Source organism: Balaenoptera ricei, chromosome 16 (genome assembly GCF_028023285.1).
Source record: "Balaenoptera ricei isolate mBalRic1 chromosome 16, mBalRic1.hap2, whole genome shotgun sequence".
Classification (NCBI taxonomy): Eukaryota; Metazoa; Chordata; class Mammalia; order Artiodactyla; family Balaenopteridae; genus Balaenoptera; species Balaenoptera ricei.
The window spans coordinates 15,986,204-16,007,255 of record NC_082654.1 but is presented as its reverse complement, the minus strand read 5'-3'; the positions used below and the strand labels follow the sequence as shown (position 1 = coordinate 16,007,255).

At 41.9% G+C, this 21,052-nt stretch overlaps 1 protein-coding gene across 3 annotated transcripts in view; it reads right to left on the bottom strand.

The window, feature by feature from the left end:
- The window catches only part of ABLIM1 (actin binding LIM protein 1), a 343,354-nt gene that overhangs the window by 195,906 nt on the left and 126,396 nt on the right, over nt 1-21,052 (bottom strand). Inside the window, exon 1 of one of the 3 annotated variants that reach the window (XM_059899452.1) lies at nt 15,000-15,020. The exons of the other annotated variants lie outside the window; for them this stretch is intronic. Coding sequence (XP_059755435.1) covers nt 15,000-15,003 — 4 coding nt within the window. The 5' untranslated portion in view covers nt 15,004-15,020. Of the gene's footprint in view, nt 1-14,999; nt 15,021-21,052 lie in introns of those variants that run through there. 3 annotated transcript variants of the gene reach the window in all.

Genomic DNA, 21,052 nt, shown 5'->3' with positions numbered 1-21,052 from the left:
GGGCACTGAGCAATATGACTTCATGCTTTGGCTGTGGCTGACTGGATCATAAGTAGACACTGGGTGGGGAGGGGGGACCCATACCTCAGCTGGCCAAGCACTTACAATGTATATCCTGCCTTGAGAAAGAGGAGCTGGGTCAATTAGGTTTTCACTTCTGGGACTCTGAACTAAGAGTCATATAGAAAAGTCCTAGTCAGGGGCTGGTACATGTATTAAAAGATCACGTAAGGCCAGGCCAGGGGCAGGCTTCATAGAGACATGTGGATACCAAAATTCCAAGGGGTAAAGTGTCAGAGGAAGCCAGTTGGGAGGGAAGAGAATAGGACATTCCCCAAAACTGAACAGATGGTCCTGGAGCAGCCTGGAATCCTATGCTTCCTGAGGTCTGACTGCTTAGCATTTCCTGGGTTCCTATGAGACCGACCTCTCTATGTTCTTACACATATACATTCCTCCTTCTTTTGAATGCTCGTATTTCCTTGGCATTCACCTCTAAAAGTCAAACCTGGTTCCTAGAAACATCAAATGAGTGAGTTAATGCCCATGGAAGCAGCTAAGTGCTTCTTCCTTTAAAATATGTCAATAAGGCTACTTGGATTAACTCTGGTCACAGGGGTCAGAACAAACAACTGCCTCATAAACCAATATGCCCCCAAATGTCTTTTAACTGCAGTTATGTTTTGGGGAGAAGGATGTGATTTATGACGTTTATCAAGCTCTGTAGAAATGAATCATTTTATAATAATATTCTACTTACATATATACATGGGCTTTCATTTAAAAAATTTAAACAGTTTCACATTGCTACAATTGCACCAAAGATTGTGCTAGTACTATATGCCATATGCCACGTTGGCTGTATTTTTGAAAGAGGTATAAAAGGTAGTTTTATTCCTTTCTTCCCTTCTCACCATTCCCCAGCAAGATAGAAAACACTCTGCATATGTATTGGATTTGTTGAGGTTTGGGGAGATGGGAGGGAGGACAGGAAGGGAAATATTTAGAACTTAAATTCTTCTTGGTTTTGGATCTGAATTATACACTATATTTTTCCCTTCCTGAATAAAATATACTAAGAGTGCTGGGCATTTACCAGTATGCTTCATTGGCCATTAAATTTACACACAGAAAAAAGCAACGAAGCCATAAAAACAGCATTAAGCCATAGCATCACACAATTGAAAGCAAAATGGGCAAAATTCAGGGAAGAATGAAAAGAAATTACCACTGATTCATTAATTATGCATTTACTGAACATCTATAATACATAAAACTTCATAAAGCTGACTGATATATAGATCGAAGATGCCTAGATTAAGCCCTCAGTGAGCTTACATTCTAGGAGGGCAAGTAGCCCAAGTACTTAAATAACTTTAAGGGGAAGTAGAAAGTGATTGGAATCAGAAGTACTGAGAAAATGCTATAAAGGTTTGAAGAAAGGAATGCTTGCCGTTTAGCAAAAGAGATAGAGGAAAGCTTCAAGTAGAATATGGTCCTCCCCAAATACAGGAAGAGTTACAGAAAGTTGGTTGGGCTCAGCATCTTTTCACCAGTTGCTACAGACAGGAAATGAACTAGACCACTCCTAGTATCCAGATAAAAGAGCTAACCAAGAAACGTGTTGAAAGTAGCTTCTCGTGTCCTCTTTAAAAATCTTAAAATAGACCAACTGAACCATGATCTATGCAAGATCAAGTTCAGTTGAAGTATTACTAAACAAAGTAACATCACATAGTATTTCCATCAATGATAATATTGTAGCAATTGATGACTTCAGTGATGGGGCAGTTAATTATTAAGTAGCCAGTACCCCTGCAACAGGGCTGGCTACCAACTGGTTACAGAGTTTGAGTGTCACTTCAAGGACAAGTCTGGCCTGAGGAAAAGATAACAGATGAACATATCCAGCTACATACTAGAACCACATGATAGCCCTTCAGGGAAAAGAGTGATATGAAACAGAACTGGGAATTGTCCCACACAAAGAGCAAATGTTAAACACCCTAGAATATTCTAGTGATGTCAAAAATGACATTACAACATGATCCGGGGCGTGACAGACATAAAGAGAGAAAGCTGGGTGCTGGCAGTGGCTCCAACTATTTGACTTTTCTTCCCAAGCCCATCTTTATCCACTGGGGACCTATTTTATGTCATGAGAATGCTCCCTCTCCACTGGCCCACATGAAAACCTCTGTGAGCTGGATTTTTCTGGGCACTGTGAGTCAGAACATCTCTGACATCCTCTGATTCATTTCAGTTGCTATCTATGGCTACAGAACTTGGATGAGGAAAGATCTTTAAACAGCAACCAAACAAAGCTTGGGGGCTATCCTAAGGCACCTGTAGCAGGAACAACAAAACCAGCTAACTAAAGTCACCGAGTAAAGATCCTACGTTCCTTTATGTAATATGTTTGCAAACCTTTAAGTTGTAGGGATATACGAGGTTTTGAAGATTAAGATACAGGGTATAAACAGGCATGAATGTACACATGGGATTTTTCACTTTAATGAAAACCGGTTATTTCATATTTGGGGAATAGTTTTGACTTAATTTAAAATTGTATTAAGGGCAATTTTAATGCAAAATAGTGTAGTCCCTGGGGAAAACAGGGACAAAACCAGCATTATTCATAATACCCTAGAACAGAAACAACCCGAATGTCCATCAGCTGATGAACAGATAAACAAAATGTGGCGTATCCACATAGCCATATAAAGGAACGAAATACTGATAACATGCTACAACATCGATGAGCCATGAAAACATTATGCTAAGTGAAAGAAGCCAGACACAAAAGGTCATGTGTTGTGTAATTCCAATTATATGAAATGTCCAGAATAGGCAAATTCATAGAGACAGAAAGTATCAATAGATCAGGAGTTCCCAGGGGCTGGGGAGTGGTGGTAACAGGGAGGGACTGCTAACGGATACAGGGTCGCTTTTAGGGGTGATAAAAATGCTCTGGAATTAGATAGTGGTGATGTTTGCACAACTTTGTGAATATACTAAAAACCACAAAATTGTACATGTTAAAATGGCATATTTTTATGGCATGTGAATTATATCTTAATTTTTTAAATGTATGAAATATGTTTATTTACCAAGCACAGCATTTAGTATACACTGGAGAAACAAAGCCCGCTAAAACCACTTTGCTGCAAATAAGAAACTGACTACCTGGCAAAGAGAGACATGCAGACAAATAGATATAACCAAGCATAAAAGTGCATAAAGGTGGAAATACTTATCCATAAATGGGCATTTGTGTGGTATTCCCCAAAGAGGGGACATCTGGAGAAGATTCAAGGGAAAGTTTCACCTGAGCTGAATCTCAAACTAAACTAAAACAATTTTTGGCAGTCCTTTGGTCTCCTCTTCTGCAATGTTAAGCAGGGAGAAAGGAGACCAGTTCCTCATCTAATTTCACCTCTGATTTATCCAACAGATCTGGGGAAAGTCACTTCACTTCTCTGGGCCTCAGTCTCTCACTCCCTGTAGAAAGGTGTTGATATCAAAGTTTTATTTCCATTCTTAAGAAACATCTAGAATTCTAAGGCATACCACAGTTCTTCTAGAGTTCTGGCCTATTTAAATTTGAAGGTCCCATGCATTCTGCTTTTGCATTCTGAGTGTGGTGTCTTCTGGAGGTTGAGAAAGGAATCATCCGCTCTCCTGGCTACATCACAAATAGCATCACAAATAGACTATACTGCTTTCCTGTTGGCAGCCTTCAGCTTGCATCCCAGAGCCATTCCAGACTCATGGCTGATTTACTAAGGTAACAGGCATCTATGATGATAAGCATTGGGTCATACCCCAGATTCATTAGGATCACATGACGCTAAATCAGGGGTTTCTGTGAAGGTAGTCCACTCTTAGTAAGAATAAAAATATTTTTAAAGCCAGGGAAAAAAACCAACGCCGAACAATAAACTTAAACAGATTGCCTTACCTTCTGACTTTAAATAAGATTAGTTTTTAAGTATTAATACATATAATTAAAACTAATGGGGCATTTCAGCATATTCAGTTACTTAAGGAAGTAAATTAGATGGGAACATTTCCCGTGAAAATAAGTTACTTGTCCACATTCCTAGGCCTAAAAAATAAATAAATAAAACCAAAGATACACATCAAAACAATAAGGCTGGACCAAGAAGAGAGAGGCAGTGGAACTAAGTGAAAAATGTCTTACTTCTAGTTTTTTTCTTTCTAATCTCATTTCACTGGGATATTTTCTTTCTACTCCTATTCTGGGTATGTCTCCTCTATTTTCCAGCTCAAATCCTACTTTCTATTTCCCTGGCCATCCCAGGTCCACGTTATCTTTCCTTGCTTGGAAAACTAATTGTATTTATTACCTAAGAATTTATTTCACTTCTCCCACAATTGGGGTGGAGAGAAGAGGAAAGGGGGAAATAGTTATTGAAAAGCTACTAAGGCTAGTTTATTTTCTTCTTTTATATTTATATTTTATTTTAGTCCTCATACTATTACTGCAGTGTAGGTAGTATTATCCACATTTGATAAGTGATAAAACTGAGGCTCAAAGATATTAAGTATGGTGTCCAAGTCACAACATCTAAAATGAGTAGCGCTGCACTTTGAACTTGGCAGGGCAGCCTGACCCCACAGCCCAGAACTTGCGGCCACTGCACCAAACTGCTTCTTTGGGCCTCAGCTACTTGAAGGCAGGGGGATAATTTTACGCCCACTGTATTCTAACATAGCGATTTGATTTCTACAAACATCTAGTCGTTCATTTACTCATACACTTACAGCCTTTTTCCATACCAGGTACTGTAATACAGTAAGAATAGAAATGTGGCTCCCTCCATGCTCTCAGAGAGGACCTTGCAGTGTGCTAAGCGAGAGAGGCTTATAAACAGGTACTTCTAAGAGAGGTGCATGGGGTGCTGTACAGCACACGGGAGGATGAGGGAAGAGGTCAGACAAGCCTGCCCAGAGGAGGAAAAGCTTAAAGCGAATCCTGCCTGAGAGCCAGAGGAACCGGGAAGGCTATGGCAGGAAGCAGAACAGCACAGAGAGAGAAGGTGAAAGGGCCCTTCAGACATCTGTGACAAAGACCTCTGGTGTGAGTGTTGGGGCAGAGGGGGGTTAATGATTGAAAATGTGATAGAAAGGCAGGGTCTGACCATCAAGGGCTTGACACTCTGATTCTGGGAAATATGATTAAACTAATGGAACAGGAAGCTTTGGGAAATTAACAGGGGTTATTGATAACTACAAATCAATGAAAAATGCAGGCTGTCTAATGCTTTACCACGTAGCTGAAATCTCCAATCTCTCCTTCCATGCCCTCCCAAGACTTAGAGGTCGTTTACCACCGATCATTTCCCACCTCAACAGAATAAAAGTCAAAGTAAGACTACTGTTTGGAGGGAACCACATCCCATCAACAAACTGGACGTGGCCCTGGTGGCCTGGTGTGGTGGAGGAACTGAGGCCACGACCGAGGGCACCTCCTTGCCAACACCAGATTCCTGTCACCGCTTTGTGTCCAGACAGCCACTCGTGTAGCCATCGGCGAGGACAGCAGGGCTGAGGGGAGGAACCGGATATTCCTTCTTGTCACATCTTCTGGGAAACATTTTTTTTCATGGCCAGAAGTCAAACACCCCTCTCAAATTAAAGGTGGGGTGGGTAGGGGTCTTCAACATTGAGTCTGAGATTTGCCAAGTATTTAAAATATTTTTCCAACATAGCATCTCAACACTACCAGAGAGATGCGATAGAAAAGCTCCACAGTCTTGGAAGGTGTGCTCTTCAAACTGTGGACAACAAAAAGTCCCTTCTAGCCTTTGGGCCACAATGTCCAAGACCTCCCCCTGGCCATTTGACAGAAATGGGATTAGTGACAGCGAACGGGATGAAAAGGGACACAGAAAGTTAGAGAACCACAGTGTTACATGCCATGAACAATATAACAAAACAGGTTGCTACCACTTCAAGAAGCAACAATATATTAATCACCAGGGAGGGGACTGCCAACTCTACTTTGGTCCCTGGTCTCCAGTCCAGAACATTTTGCTTTGGGATTTGGACTCAGCTGACAACATAATCATTGAACCCTTTCAGATGACCTTAGGGCTTTTGATAGCACCACCAGTCTCTTCTTGTTTGTTTGTTGAGAAGGTAATTGCCCTAAATATGCCTCTTTCATTTGTACTAGACCCAAAAGCTCAGAAGGTCAGAAAACAACACAGGTTCACAAACTTACTCTAAGTTCTGACAGTAAGGTGAGGAGAAAACCCCAGGCAGATAGCTTGTAATTATGAACTAGGAAAAAGAAATATTTGCTAAGTTTCCTGGCAAAACCAATTTATTTTATAAGAGAATCTTCAAATTTGAGTTGTTAAAGTACTTCTTTAGAACTACTATTTACAAATTTTAAGTTTGCCAATGCTAAGCAGATCTCATGGATGACCTGTCCTTAAGCTCCTAGGGCTAAGGCCTTACCACATCATGGTTAAGACCATGAACTTGGGTGTCAGGCCAACCTGGGTCCAAATCCAGCTCTTCCACTTTCTACCTATATAACTTTTGGCAGGTTTCTTAACTGCATATGCCTCAGACGCCTCATCTGTAAAACAAAGATTAAAGTAGTACTGGCTTTGTTGAGTTATTAGGAATATTAAATGGGGAAAAATTATAAAGCACTTGGCACAATGTTGGAAACACAGCAGTCCCACAATGAATGACAGTGGTTCTAGAGTGGTATTGCATCCACAATCAGAGATACAATCAGATCCACACGCAGAAGCTATTTTTTACGTTCACTGATATCTTTGCTTTGTCTACACGTCCCAGCTTCTTGCCAATTCCTTTCCTGTTCTTAAATGGGGAAAACAGTTCCTTCTCTAGTGACTTCTGGGGGTTGTTTTGAGCATGACAAAAGAGAAAGACACATAGGGGCACTTTGAAAAGCGTGGAGCTCTGCACAGCTCAAAAGCAGGAGCGAGCACCAGACAAAAACAGGAAGCTGCAACATCTTGAGGTCTTTCTGGCAGCTGCCGGAGGCCTTTGCCAAACATCCCTGAGCATCCTGCCAGGAGCTGCTCCTGAGCACTGTGGGGCTTTGCTAGCACAGGAACACACATGACTGCAGGAGGGTGAGCTTCCTTCAAGCACCTGTCCCAAACAGGATACTTCAAGCACACTTAGTAGCCTCCTGGGAACCCCACTTCCTGTGCTGTGTTTATACTCCTGGGCCCCAGCAGCACAAAAACTGGACCTCTATTGCTTCACAGCAGTGGAAGACAAAATCATTATTTTTTAAAATAATAAACTACTCTATTGTATTTTTATTGCAGTTAAAATTTAGCAGACGCTTGTGTGTGCCACTATATCAAACACCTCTGATGTGCATGTTCTCATTTAATCCTTATAATCAATGCTGTCCTTAGACTCAGGCAAGCAGGGACCCTACCCCTAAACCAAACCTTCCTCAAAAATGTCTAAGTCCCTTCTTGTTGCCTGGGACCAGCTGGGGCCAGCAGTGCTATCTAGGCAGGGCAGTCCAGCCTCCTCTTTGGAGCACTCTCTAATGATCCTCTATGTCTCTCCCTTGCTGTGCAGGGGGTTGACCAGATGCCTGGAGGAGCTCTAGCCAACCAAGGTCCTGGAACTAGCTCAATTCCTGGAGGGGAGTTTGGTGAATAATCACTTCCTGAGGCTGGCATGGTATTTGTTTACCATGACTGAGCAGGATTGGACTGTTGACACACTGATTTGGGGTGACTCAAATTGTTTATGTAAACAGGGGCCCCACAAAAAATATTTGCCCAGGAACCCATATGCCCTAGGGGCAGACCTGCTCATAGCAATCATGTAAGGTGTGCGTTCTTCAGCATACCTTACAGATGGGGAAACTGTCACTTGGAGACACTAATTTCCCAAAATAACACATTTAGTAAGTAGAAGAGCTGGGACTCAAATTCTGAAATGTCCAACCCCAAAGCCACACACTGAACTAATCCCCCAGGTTTCCTTATCTGCCTCCACTAAGATACTGATACCCCAGTGATGGTTACACTTTCCTTTACCTAGGCTCTCTTTGATACTGTTTATTCTCTTGCTCTCTTGTGATTGAAACTACTGACAAGCCATTGTCCAGCACACTCTCCATCAACCACAGTTTACCTGGTCTCCCCTTGACTTCCTGCCTTCTCTACTGGCAGACCTTATCTCTTTCCTGAGCATCAACAGCTCATTCCAAAAACATTTACCTTGAATCTCTTTTATTTATTTCATTTATTTTTATTTAATATCTTTATTGGAATATAATTGCTTTACAATGTTGTATTAGTTTCTGCTGTATAACAAAGTGAATCAGCTATATGTATACATATATCCCCATATCCCCTCCCTCTTGCGTCTCCCTCCTACCCTCCCTTTCCCAACCCCCTAGGTGGTCACAAAGCACTGAGCTGATCTCCCTGTGCTATGCAGCTGCTTCCCACTAGCTATCTATTTTACATTTGGTAGTGTATATATGTCAATGCCACTCTCTCACTTCGTCCCAGTTTACCCTTCCCCCTCCCCGTGTCCTCAAGTCCATTCTCTACGTCTGTGTCTTTACTCCTGTCCTGCCCCTAGGTTCATCAGAACCTTTTTTTTTTTTTTTTTTAGATTCCATATATATGTGTTAGCATACAGTATTTGTTTTTCTCTTTCTGACTTACTTCACTCTGTATGACAGACTCTAGGTCCATCCACCTCACTACAAATAACTCAATTTCATTTCTTTTTATGGCTGAGTAAAACTGTATATGTAGAATCACTGAGTAGAAGCACTGAAATCATTTATAATTAAATGTTAGCTCCAGCAGAAAGCTACATGTTTGGTTTTTATCCCTAACTGATGAATTCACTTTTTTTCCTCAATAAAGGGATTTTAGGTATCCGCCAGCATGTGAATCCGATAGTTGAGAGAGGTGCCCTAAATTATAATAGGCATGGTCAGCTGGCTCTGAACCAAGTTTTTCTAGGGTGGCTTATAGGAGGCCTGGGGGCAGAAGTCACGGTTTCTCTATCCCCACTCCTTGCTCCCCTGAAAAGGATGAGGCTGGAGTAGTGAAGTGGAGACTGTTGAGGAGTAAGAGAACCAAGAACTGTGAGCGTCAGGAACCGTCGGCACCTGTCGGATCAGTGTCCTGTCCTGCCCTAACACAGATCTGCTAGCCAGCCTCTCCCTGCCCCAGTCAAAGCTCAGTAGAACCATAATGATATACTACCTTATACCTCCTAGGAAAGCTAGAAGCAAAAAGTCAGATAATAACAAGTGTTGGCAAGGATGTGGTGAAATTGGAATCTTCATGTGCTGCTGGCGGGAATGTAAAATGGTGCAGCCACTTTGGATAAGAGTCTGGGAATTCCTCAGAAGGTTAAACATACAACTACCATATGACACAGCAATGTCACTCCTAGGTATATACCCAAGAGAAATGAAAACATATGGCCACACAAAAACTTGTACATGAATGTTCACAGCAGCATTATTCATAAGAGCCAAAGGTGGAAACAACCCATATGTCCATTAACTGATGAATGGATAAACAAAATGTGGTATATATATATATCCATACAATGGAATATTATTTAACCATAACAAGGAATGAAGTACTGATACTTTCATATAATAATATGAATGAACCTAGAAAACATGCTAAGTAAAAGAAGCCAGACACAAAAGACCATATAGTATGATTCCACTCATAGGAAATGTCCAAAATAGGGAAATCTATGAAGACAGAAAGTAGATTAGAGGCTTCTTACAGCTGGGGGGTGGGTATGGAGAGGTTGGGGTGAGGGCAGGATAATGGTAAAAGGGCGCAGGGCTTCTTTTTGAGACAATAAAATATTTCCAAAGTTCACTGTGATGATGGTTGCACATAACAGCAAATATACTAAAAACTATTGAACTGTATACTTTGAATGGGTGAATTGTATGATATATGAATTATATCTCAATAAAGCTATTTAAAACTTAATTGAAAACAAAACAAAACATCCCAGTATAGGTTAACTCCCTTACCTTACCTGGCTTTAATCCAACCCTGCCGTCCTCTCTAGCAAAGAATTATCAGGTATATGTTCTGTTTTCTGGCTCTTTCGGCTCATCTTCACATGTTTATAGGGACCATGTCTAATAGCCCTCTGCCTCCTGTACAAATCCTAGTACTGATTTTGACAAAGGAGTAAGCAGTTGGGTGGATGTCATCTTCATTAATAAAGAAATCACTGTAATTTCCAAGTCTGAGAACTCTTAAGTGCAATGACTCTTGCCCTCATCTGGGCTTTCTCAACTTCTTTCCCAGGCAGATGGATGAGTCACCACATTCTAATAACTTCACTGAATAGAAGCCTCAACAAGTTCTCAAAATATTATAAATCCTTTCTTTTTCTTTTCTTTTAAAATATTTCACAAGATCAGCACACCTGAGGCAGTGACAATTTAGACCTCAACTTCACTTAGGTCTCGTTTTACGAGTGGCAGTCTGCTGCCTTGAATATTTCTTTTCCATTCACCCTATATCATATGAAAGAAAAGCATCTACGACAGAGATCTTTCTTTTCCATCATACTTCCTATTATAGACCATTATTAGTACCAAGTTTGGAAAGAGACGTATTTGTTACTGAGATCATAAAATCATGGACAAAATTACCGTCAGACTTTAGCTCCATAGCTGTACTTATGTTACATTCTCCATTGCTCCCACCCTCACCCCATTAATTATATATCAAGGATAGTGTTTCCTTTGAAGAATACATAATGGAAGAATGGTTCTAGATAATACTTTATTACTTATGCCAATCATGAAACACAAAGCTGTGTCCAGAGTGGGCTCTTTTACTTACCAAGAAGATCAAGGTTGTTCAACAAGTGCTCGAACATGCAATAGACCTCAGGATGTAGACACAACAAATGAATGATGGTGGCCTGCCTGTGAGCAGGGTAGGGGCTCCCAGAGACACTCACATCCTCGACAACCAGTCTCCTTCTGTATGAGCCCCTGGTGCTGGTTTTTTCAGATGAGGTGATTTTGCTTTTCACCGAGTTGAACAATTTCCCCAGAGATTTTAAACCAAGGAAGCAAGGCATCTTGGCACTGATTACACAGAAGTGAGAAATAGATACCAGGCTCCCAAGAAGCTGTGCTTCTCCGCAACTCTCCTGACTCCTTATTGTTTTTTTCTCACTGCCCAGAAAAGAAGATTAAGGAAGATGTATTTAAGTGATTACCCTCAAGAGCTTAGGTAGGGCTCCATATACACAGATGATCAGGTATAAAAACAACCGCTACCAGGAACTCAAGACTATGTCAGTCAGAGACCTGAATGCATATTTAAAAATCAGATTAATATCCAGAGCAAGAGAAAGGACATAGCTGCAACAGCTAAAAGAATTCACCCGCGGCTATTCTTAGTATACTCAATATCATCTGGTAAGAGTACTGTGAATAGGCATATCTATCGAATAGAATCTAAAAATGCATATCAGAAAAAACTCAGGATAATAATTCCAAGTTCTCTAGTATTTCAGATCTCATGGAAGGGAGAGCTCAATTAAAGTTCTTCAGCTTCAACTAGCAACATAGCTAGCTCCAGGCCACAGTAAATAATCCTTTTCATTTTCTAGAGGGAAACCCCTCCCCCTAGTGTCATGAAAATCTTTCTGCCTCATTCCATTAATCCAAAAGCTAATAATATTCTTAATGTTGTTTCATGTGTTTTCTGCTATTGCAGAATCCCTAGAAGAATCACATAACGGAGACAGAATTATCATGAAGGTAGCTGCGTGTATTAATAAAGTTATAAGCTAGCAGGACCGTCACACATTTAGGGCTGCTGATGTACAAAGGACAACCCTGGTAATGAGTATTTACCCTCTGATATCCACTCAGTAAGGTTAAGCACAATATGTGACCGTCTATAAACACACAATAGTCACAAGTCAGAGTAAATAAAACCATACTCCTTCTCCTGTCATTGGGCTATTATATTCTAACAGCTTTTTCTTTTCAATAAAACCCTTACACACTTTAAACAGAATTGAATTATAGAGCTAGAAACGTCTTCAAAGATAGTCAAGTCCAGTGGTTCCCAAATATCACTGTGCAGAAGAATCTTGTGTAGAGTTTTTGAGAAATACAAAATCTGGGGCACTAGCCCAGACCACTGAATGAGATTCTTTGGAGGCGAGGCCCAGGAACTTATATTTCTCAAAGTTCCCCATACCAGGACCAACATTCAGGAAGCATTGATCTACTCCAGCCCTTTAATTTTAAGATGAGGAAGGTAAGTCTTAGAGATGCTAAGTGACTTTCCCAGGACAACACAGCAAGCCCAGGGTGGAGCCAGGTCTCCTGACTCCTAAACCATGACTGTTTCTACCACGGTCGAAAGGTCCTTCCACAAAAGCTATAGAGAGATGAAGCAGAGAAAGGAAATCTTTGCTTCTTTTATTATTAGCTCCTAATCTTTAATGCAGGATTTGGTAACAGAGTTCAAGAACCAGAGAATTCAAATTTGCTAGAATGATTCTAGGCCAGTGGGAAGCACAGTGGGAATGGAGGAGATCGACTCTGCCCCAAAGGCCATCCAGATCGGGCTGGAGCTGCAGAGGGCGCAAGTATGGAAGCTTCTGCACACCACAGTCACATGGTGAAATTTCTGTTCTCAAATTTTGGAAATTAAGCCCTATACCAGCATTGCCCCCAGAAAAGATCTTTCCAAGGTCTTCCTCTGAAAACAGTTTTCAAAGCGAGTAAAACAAGCTGTATGTGTTCTATTTCTTGCTTGTCTATTTTGAAGAGCCTTAGGATGTACAATGTGAGATATTTTATCAAATGTTTCCCAAAGTATGGTTCCTGGACCAGTCTGTTTAAAACACAGATGCCTGAGGCCCATTGTAGACCTACTGGTTTTTCTAGAGTGTTTTTCTAATAAATGTTGTAATGTGGGAACCTCCTCCCTAAACTATGAATTCCTTCTTCCTGTGGTTAGTTTCCTATAGGCTTGTCCTTTGCAAACTGAGAAAGTGAGAAGGTCTATCTGCTTATGTGTGTGTCCACATGGCCTGTTTGTGAAACATGTTTATGTTTCTATGTAGAGAAGCTGGACACAGCCGCTTTAAACAGAGGCTCTAGCATATACTAACGATACACCAACATAGACTTTGGACAGATAAGATGATTGTTTTTCAAATCCAGCATCTTCCTGACCAAGCAAAAGTATAACTACTCCATGACAAAGCTATCCTGCCTTCTTGGTCCCTAAACTTGTCAAGCATTGCCCACTAAAACGAATTCTATAGCACTGACTCGGCTGTTGTTTCAGCAGAACATATTCAGGCCACACCTAAATTTTTGGACAAGTTTATAGATCCATATATGTAGTTAAAAAGCAGTTATGTACTGATAGACTGTAAAAGGAAAAAAATTAAATTATTCTTCAATAAAAGGATTATATATAAGAAGTTCTATCTATTTTATGAATTTTAAGTCAGGATGGAAAGTAAACTAAATATGAACCATAAAGAAGGCTGATGAGAATAACAGAGGTTGGTTTGCTTTTAAAGACAATCTCATTGCATGTAAATGTGAGGTGCTGAGTTCTTTTTCAGGTGGTGGAGAGAGTTAAGAATTCAGATGCTGGCTGCTTGGGAGTTGGAGCCAGCAGTGACATTGGGCACCCTTGAGCTAAGTTCCACTTTCCAGAGTGCCCAGAGTTCTTAGCTTAACCTCTTCCACATAGCTCATTGTAAACAGCCAGCAGAGGCCACACCTCCAGTCTTAAAAATAAACTTTCAGTGGTATCTGCCTGACAGCAACCTCTTCAGCCATGAAAGCACAGTATGGAGAAGATCCTTAAAGAAGCACCAGTGGACCCATTTCTTCCACTGCTGCACCAACATCAGCCTCTTGCCGCAGCTCATGTAAAATTACAGTCACAGCATTTACAAAGCAGTAAAGTGGTTTCTGTGACAGTTCACATGGTTCTAAAACAAGGTATCACAATGCATTACACTACAAAGCTAATGCTAATTACGAATGTATAATTTGTTTGGGTGGCCTGCATATCTTATCAGATAGGACTTTCCTAATGCTGCTAGCAACAGTTCCACTGCACCTAAACAAGCTTCTCTTCTATGATAAAAGATGAAAAGAAACTGTCAGTGGGAAAATGAACCAAGAGCTTCAACCAGCACTGAGAGGCCCTGAGAACTCTGCCTGTGCATACTGTAGGAGCTCAATAATGAGATGAACCCCAACCACAGAACCAAGGATTCTGGGGTTGCACAGTGCTCAGGGGACAGATGCCTTAACTATTGCTCTTAGTTCGCCAGTCACAGGTCAATCCCTGCAGCAATTCTCCGCAAGTGAATTCTGACTTTAATTTTATTCCATGTAACGATTTAGGTCTTTTTTTTTCCAGACAAATGTCCTTCCTCCCCCTTTAAATCACCTGCTAAGATTTACCTGCTTTTTGCTAAGAAAAAAAAATTTTAAGAGAGAAAATTACCACCTTTAAAATGCCAATTTTTATGGGATTTAGTTTTATAAGGAAATAGTTTGAATTTACAGCCTGTGGCTTCATCAGTGACAAAGGGGTTACTTGTTTTTCAGTTTTGGATTTTGTTTTAATCAGAAGTGAGCAAACAAAAGAGCTTAGCAAGTCCATTGAAAACACCTGCACTAGTTCACAATAATCAGGATGATCTTTGCTGCTGAGCAGAACAGAGTAAGCAGAGAAACAGCAGTTTTCTAAGTGGGAGCGTTCAGAGGAAGGGGCACCATCGATCGGACTTCCAGACGATTACGCCTCAGCTCACTGGAGGTTCTCCCACTCCGGCAGCTACACCTGCTCCCTGCCACCGGCCAGTCTTAAGTTTAGTCCTTCTGTTCGCCTGCAACATTAACCTGGGCATCTCCTCCGCAAAGCCCAATGTTTAAGGGGTCTTACCCATCCCTCCAAGGCAGGCTGTGATTTTCTGAGCATACTGGCACAGGCTCCTGTCTGGGTAGGGCTCCTCTGGAAGGCCTGCTTCGTCCATCGCTCTGCAAGCAGCTGCCTCTCTTCCCGTAATGCCACCCGTCCAAGACCTGCTCTAAACGGGACAAGCAGCCAAGCCCCCTCTTCCGTATCATCTCCATTAATAATTCAGATGCTACATTAAATCTGCTAAGCGTTCAGGATTGAGAGCACCAAGGCGCTCTGAAGACTGAAGCGTAATTAGTTTAACAGACAGCAAGTGTCTCAGATTACCCTCTAACGATACTCTCTCCATAGGCAAGGTTTCCAAATAGCAATGAGAGGCAGGCTTGGATTGCCTTCAAGGAAGCAGCCGCAGACGGGGATCAGCTCGGGGACGGTCGGTCACAGGCATCCCCGGAGCTCGAACCCCGTGTGTTAGACAAGGCTGCCTCACCAATCTGTTCCGCGGAGTCAGAGCACTACATTACTTACCGCAGATCACAACCCACGAGGCTGGGGTCTCCTTCCGTTGCCGAAACTTCTCCTGCCCTGAACACACCCCATATTCCCCAACCCTTAATTCTTTCTGTGCTTCTTTCTCTTTTCCTGAAATACCTCAACCTTCTCCCACCTGATCTTTCTGAAATTCCATCTGTGCTTAAAAATGCAGCTCAGCGGCTACCTTCTCCATCAAGGCTTCCAGAATCCCTCCAGCTAGAATTAATTTCTTCCTGTCTTGTCTTCAAAAGCAGCTCTGCTGTGGTATTTATTATACCCTGCCTTGTAACACGGCTACCTGTAGACTGCCTTATTTTCCCCACTGGTGCTAAGTTTCTAGAGGTCAGGAGTCTTGCCTCTGTCATCCTGTTTCCTTCACGTAGGACTCTACACATACTAGCTGCTCAGGGCCTTGTAAATAGAATTTGACACCTCTTGATAAGAAGTCACTGTAGGGGCTTCCCTGGTGGCGCAGTGGTTGAGAGTCTGCCTGCCAATGCAGGGCACACGGGTTCGAGCCCTGGTCTGGGAAGATCCCACATGCCGTGGAGCAACTAGGCCCGTGAGCCACAACTACTGAGCCTGCGCGTCTGGAGCCTGTGCTCCGCAACAAGAGAGGCCGCGACAGTGAGAGGCCCGCACGTTGCAATGAAAAGTGGCCCCCGCTCGCCGCATCTAGAGAAAGCCCTCGCATGGAAACGAAGACCCAACACAGCCAAAAATAAATGAATAAAATTAAAAAAAAAAAAAAAGTCACTGTAAAATACGAGTACACAATACTTGGATAAAAGCCAGATATCAAAGACAAGACACACTTTGGTCATTAATAACTGCTTTAAGGGTCTGAGAACTCCTGTTCCCACATATGCAGCTTCAGGATGCGGTTATCCTCTTGCTGCTCAGAGCTCGTCTAAGTGCCACTGCGCTGCAAGGCACTAGGTGACAGGCACATGCCTGAGTGGCCCAGGCCAGCTGTGGCCACAGAAAGCTGTCCCAGTGGTTGGTCATTAGGAGACAGGTTGTTCTTGCTGGTTCGATAAAAAGCTGAGCATAGGAAAGAGAAACCCCGGCAGCGTCAGCACTTTTCTGCACCACCACTGATGGAGGCGCTGGACCTGGAGCAGGTGCGCGGTGCCTGCCCGCTCCGGTGTCCCCTCTAGGGCCCTCCCAGGAGAGAAACTGCAGAGGGGAGTGTTTCCAGTGGCATGGTTTGAGGTTTTCATGATTCATCTATCTCGACACAGAATAGCTCCGACTCACTCTGGCAAATCTCATGTTCACTGTCAATTTATTAGAAAATGTCAAATCATCTGTTCCACCCCGAACAGTCTACTTCCTGACTATGCCATCATCAGGGCTTCCTGCTCACCACATCTTTTCTAGAGATCACTCACCTCTGCACTTAAACTTTGACTTCAAAGAGGAACTCCCTGGAGTTTGTGGTCACAAGACATATGTAAGGTAGACAAGGAATATAACAGGAGACCTGCTGCTGAAAATCGGTGTCAGGCTTTTCTGCATCCTTTGTTTAAGGGAGCTCTCTTCATTCCACAAACATATACTGAGTGTCACAATAGGACAGGCCAGGTGTTAGCTGCTTTAATGATGAATAAGACAAGGGCCTTCAGAGAGCACGGAAATTAGCCGGAGACGTGGGCATGTATATGCTTAACTATATATAGTGCAACTTGGTAAATCCACCCCAGTGTATAGTTAGTGCAATAAAAGATGGGAGAGGGGTTTGGTTTAGATATTTGAAATATAGTTAGTGGTACCTTTTAATTTTCTGTCTTAAAAAATGTGTTTCAGAAAGAGACGTGGTTTATGTTTCAGATTTTACATGGACAATTTTATGTATTTCTGTTACATTTCCAACAACAGCAAACAAAAGAAGGCTTTCCCTCGAGGGAGTCCACAGGGCGTGTGTGTCAAGTGTGTTCCCTTGCCATGCTCTCAATGCCATGCTCTGAGGTTATGAAAGTGCCTGAGAGAGAAAGGTTGGGTCAGCCTGGTGCTGGTGGGATTCTGGAGAATAGGGTGTTTGATCTGGATCTTGAAGAAAAAACTTATTAAGAAAAGAAGGGGACTAGGGTAAGACAGAAAAGAACAATCCAAACAGAATGCTCCAGAAGAAAGCTTTGTTCAGATCACACAAGATGATGGGAAGGAAGATCAGGGAAAGATCAGGTCTTAGAAGGTAGAACCTATCCATCCACATATAAACAACTCTAGTCAGAGAAATAACACAAGCACAAGACATGCCCCCCAAATCCTGCTCATAGCCATTCTTTACAGTGTCAGAACTCCGGGAAAACTCTTGGCACGTACCCACAGATGCATTTCACAGTGATCCATTATTAACAGCCTCTCTCAGCACTTGTTTTTGTCCAATTTTGTTAATCATGGCAGCAGCCCTGTGAGGTGAGAGGGTACAAGCTCTACACGGATCCCCTGCAGCTCCGACTGAGAAACTGAGACCCGGGGGGATACTCCATCCCTTGAAACTAAACTCACAGTCAGAATTAGAGGTTTGAAGAGAACCTACACTACCCAAAGGCAAATATGAGACCTGAAGATCAATAAAAGATGCTGTTAGCTATTTTGAAGTTCAGGGCTGTAAAAGCTTAGAGCACAGTGTTGTCAATGTGGTTACAGATGGACAACTACTTTTCGAGCAAAGGAGAATTTTGTTCTTTCCATAATCTGGGCTGATCTGGTGACTTTCTACTGCACCTTTATCTGGAAGGGACAACTTACTGGATACAAAATTGGGAGTCTCTGACATGAAAGATGCTTTCAGGCAAAATCATTGTCCAGGCATTGTTTCATGTACTGGTTGTCAAAACAGGGTATGCAATACCTAAAAGATAATTTATTGCAGTGTAGAAAGAAAATTATATATAATATGTATATGAGATATTATATATATAAATATATACATAATATCTTATTCTTTAACATTTCAGAATATATGTATGCTTTAGAATGTATATAATATTAATATACAAGAGTATTATTATTATTATTATTATTATTATTTTTAATTTTATAGCTACTTTTATTTTTATTTATTTATTTATTTTTGGCTGTGCTGGGTCTTCGGTTCGCGCGAGGGCTTTCTCTAGTTGCGGCAAGTGGGGGCCACTCTTCATCGCGGTGCGGGGACCGCTCTTCATCGCGGTGCGCGGGCCTTTCACTATCGCGGCCCCTCCCGTTGCGGGGCACAGGCTCCAGACGCACAGGCTCAGTAGTTGTGGCTCACGGGCCCAGCTGCTCCGTGGCATGTGGGATCTTCCCAGACCAGGGCTCGAACCCGTGTCCCCTGCATTAGCAGGCAGATTCTCAACCACTGCGCCACCAGGGAAGCCCTACAAGAGTATTATTTATTAGTAAATAATAAACATAAATAGGCATGGGTTTTTTTTTTACTGCTAAGGATGCAAAATCAAGAGAGTTTGGAGACCAAGGGCTTTCTATCAAAATAAATCATAAGGAAACCAACAAGAACTCAACCAGAGGTTAGTACTAAATAATGGATGAAACCAAAGCTAAAAATAAACAAAGGAGAACAACAATGTGGTGGGTAAATGCATGGGCTCTGGAGTAAGAAAACGTCCTTCAGATCCTGGCTTTGCTACTTCCTGCTGGGCAACCTCAGGCAAGTTCTTCACTTATTTAAACCTTGGTTGCCTTGTCTGTAAAATGGATATAGTAATAGTATCTACCTTATGTATCTGCTAAAGCCCCTAATAATTCCTAGAACATATGAGGGGCTCTATAAATGTTAATTCAAAGGCTGCATATTCAAATACTTATGGGACTGAAAATAGAAATTAAAACAACAATTGAGGCAGTAGTTCGGTCCTGAGATACTTGTGATACTTGTAGTAAGATGTGTGTAAAGTACGTTTCCCACCTTAAGAAGGAGCCACTATTCAGATCCAGGCAATTACTGCTGTTTTGGAACGCCAGCCAAGGATTACCAGGTGTTCAGATTTTTATGTGAAATATCCCAAGTTTCAAATATTTGCAAGTAATTAAAAAACAACAACAACAAAAAAGATAGACATCCTCCCCTCCCCCGCAAAAAGAGAAAGAAAGCAACACATGTTCACAGGCCTATCATGGTCTGTGGGTTACCAGCCTAAGTAAGATCTGTGTATCAGTTATTGCAAACCTATGATGTAAACTCTCCTACTCACCAAGCTTAAGCCAAACAGTTGTGATTTATTTCAGGTACTGGAGGAAGGCAAAGGGGTGGAAGATTTTTAGAAGCACTGGAAGGTTTCACATACAAGATATTTTCTTACTTGCAGAATTGGATCTTAATTATGACATATCTGCTATGAACCACCACAAAAGTGGCCATTATTCCCAAACAATTGAGTGTATGATACCAGCAGCACTTACTTCCAGAGCAAATTTTACCACATTTTTTCCTTGCCATGAATGCAAAAGCATGTCCTTTCTCCATTACATTATTTTCTTTATACCTACATTATATAATCCTTTATCTCTAATCACTAGTAGGATACTATTATGAATTCTACTCTATATCTTTCCCCTTAATTTTTTGTTTCTTTTATAAAATTTTTACCTACAGTGAAAAGCATAGATCTTAGGCGTACACTTCAATAAGTTTTGACAAATTCATTCGCCCATGTAACCCACATCTCTCTCAAGGTACAGAACACATCTGTCACCTCAGAAAGTTCCCTTGTGATCTTTCCCAGCCGCTCTCCACCTCCACATCAGAGGCAACCACTATTCTGATTTCTCTCACCATTTTTCTCATTCTAGAACTTCATATAAATAGAACTATCTAGTATGTACCCTTTCGCCCCCAGTTTCTTTTGTTCAGCATGTTTTCGAGATTCATCCATGTTTCTCCATTAAGTTTTGCCTCTCCCGTTTCCCCCAATGCAAAAATCATACCTTCTCTCCAATATTCTATAAATCATAAACTGTATGTTATTATCCCATGGTAAACACCATATCATGAACTTTGGAAATGGGAACAAACGCAAAACCTACTTTTGGAGTCTCAAAGCATACCAGTTTTGACACCATGTCATTGGCTGGGGTAGGCCACGATTTGGGAGCTGCCTAGGCAGGCAGTATTGGGGGCTGGGAGAACTTCAGGCTGTGTCAAATTGGAAGGCGCAGTGCTTGAGGGAGAGAATCCAATGGAAGAGCTGCCTGTCTCTGCAAATACTGAGTCAGAAAGAGAAGTGGAAATGGGGAAGCAATCAATTATGCGTGAGCATTTAGGAGGAAGAAGGGAAGGGAAAGCACCCAGCCTAGGTTGAGATGGGAAGAGAGGTGGATAAGTTTGACAACCAAGGGGCAAGTGGAGTGAGACAGGGTTATTAGTAGGTAAGGAACACAAGATCGTTCTAAGATCTTCCCACAAATATAGGGTATCCTGCTGAGCCACCGCTTTCTTGCATGGATTCATACACCCAGCCGCTCTGAGGATGGGCAGTGTTTATAGGAGGTGACTCCACTGGACAAGTGGCCAGAATAAAAGGAGGTGGATGCTT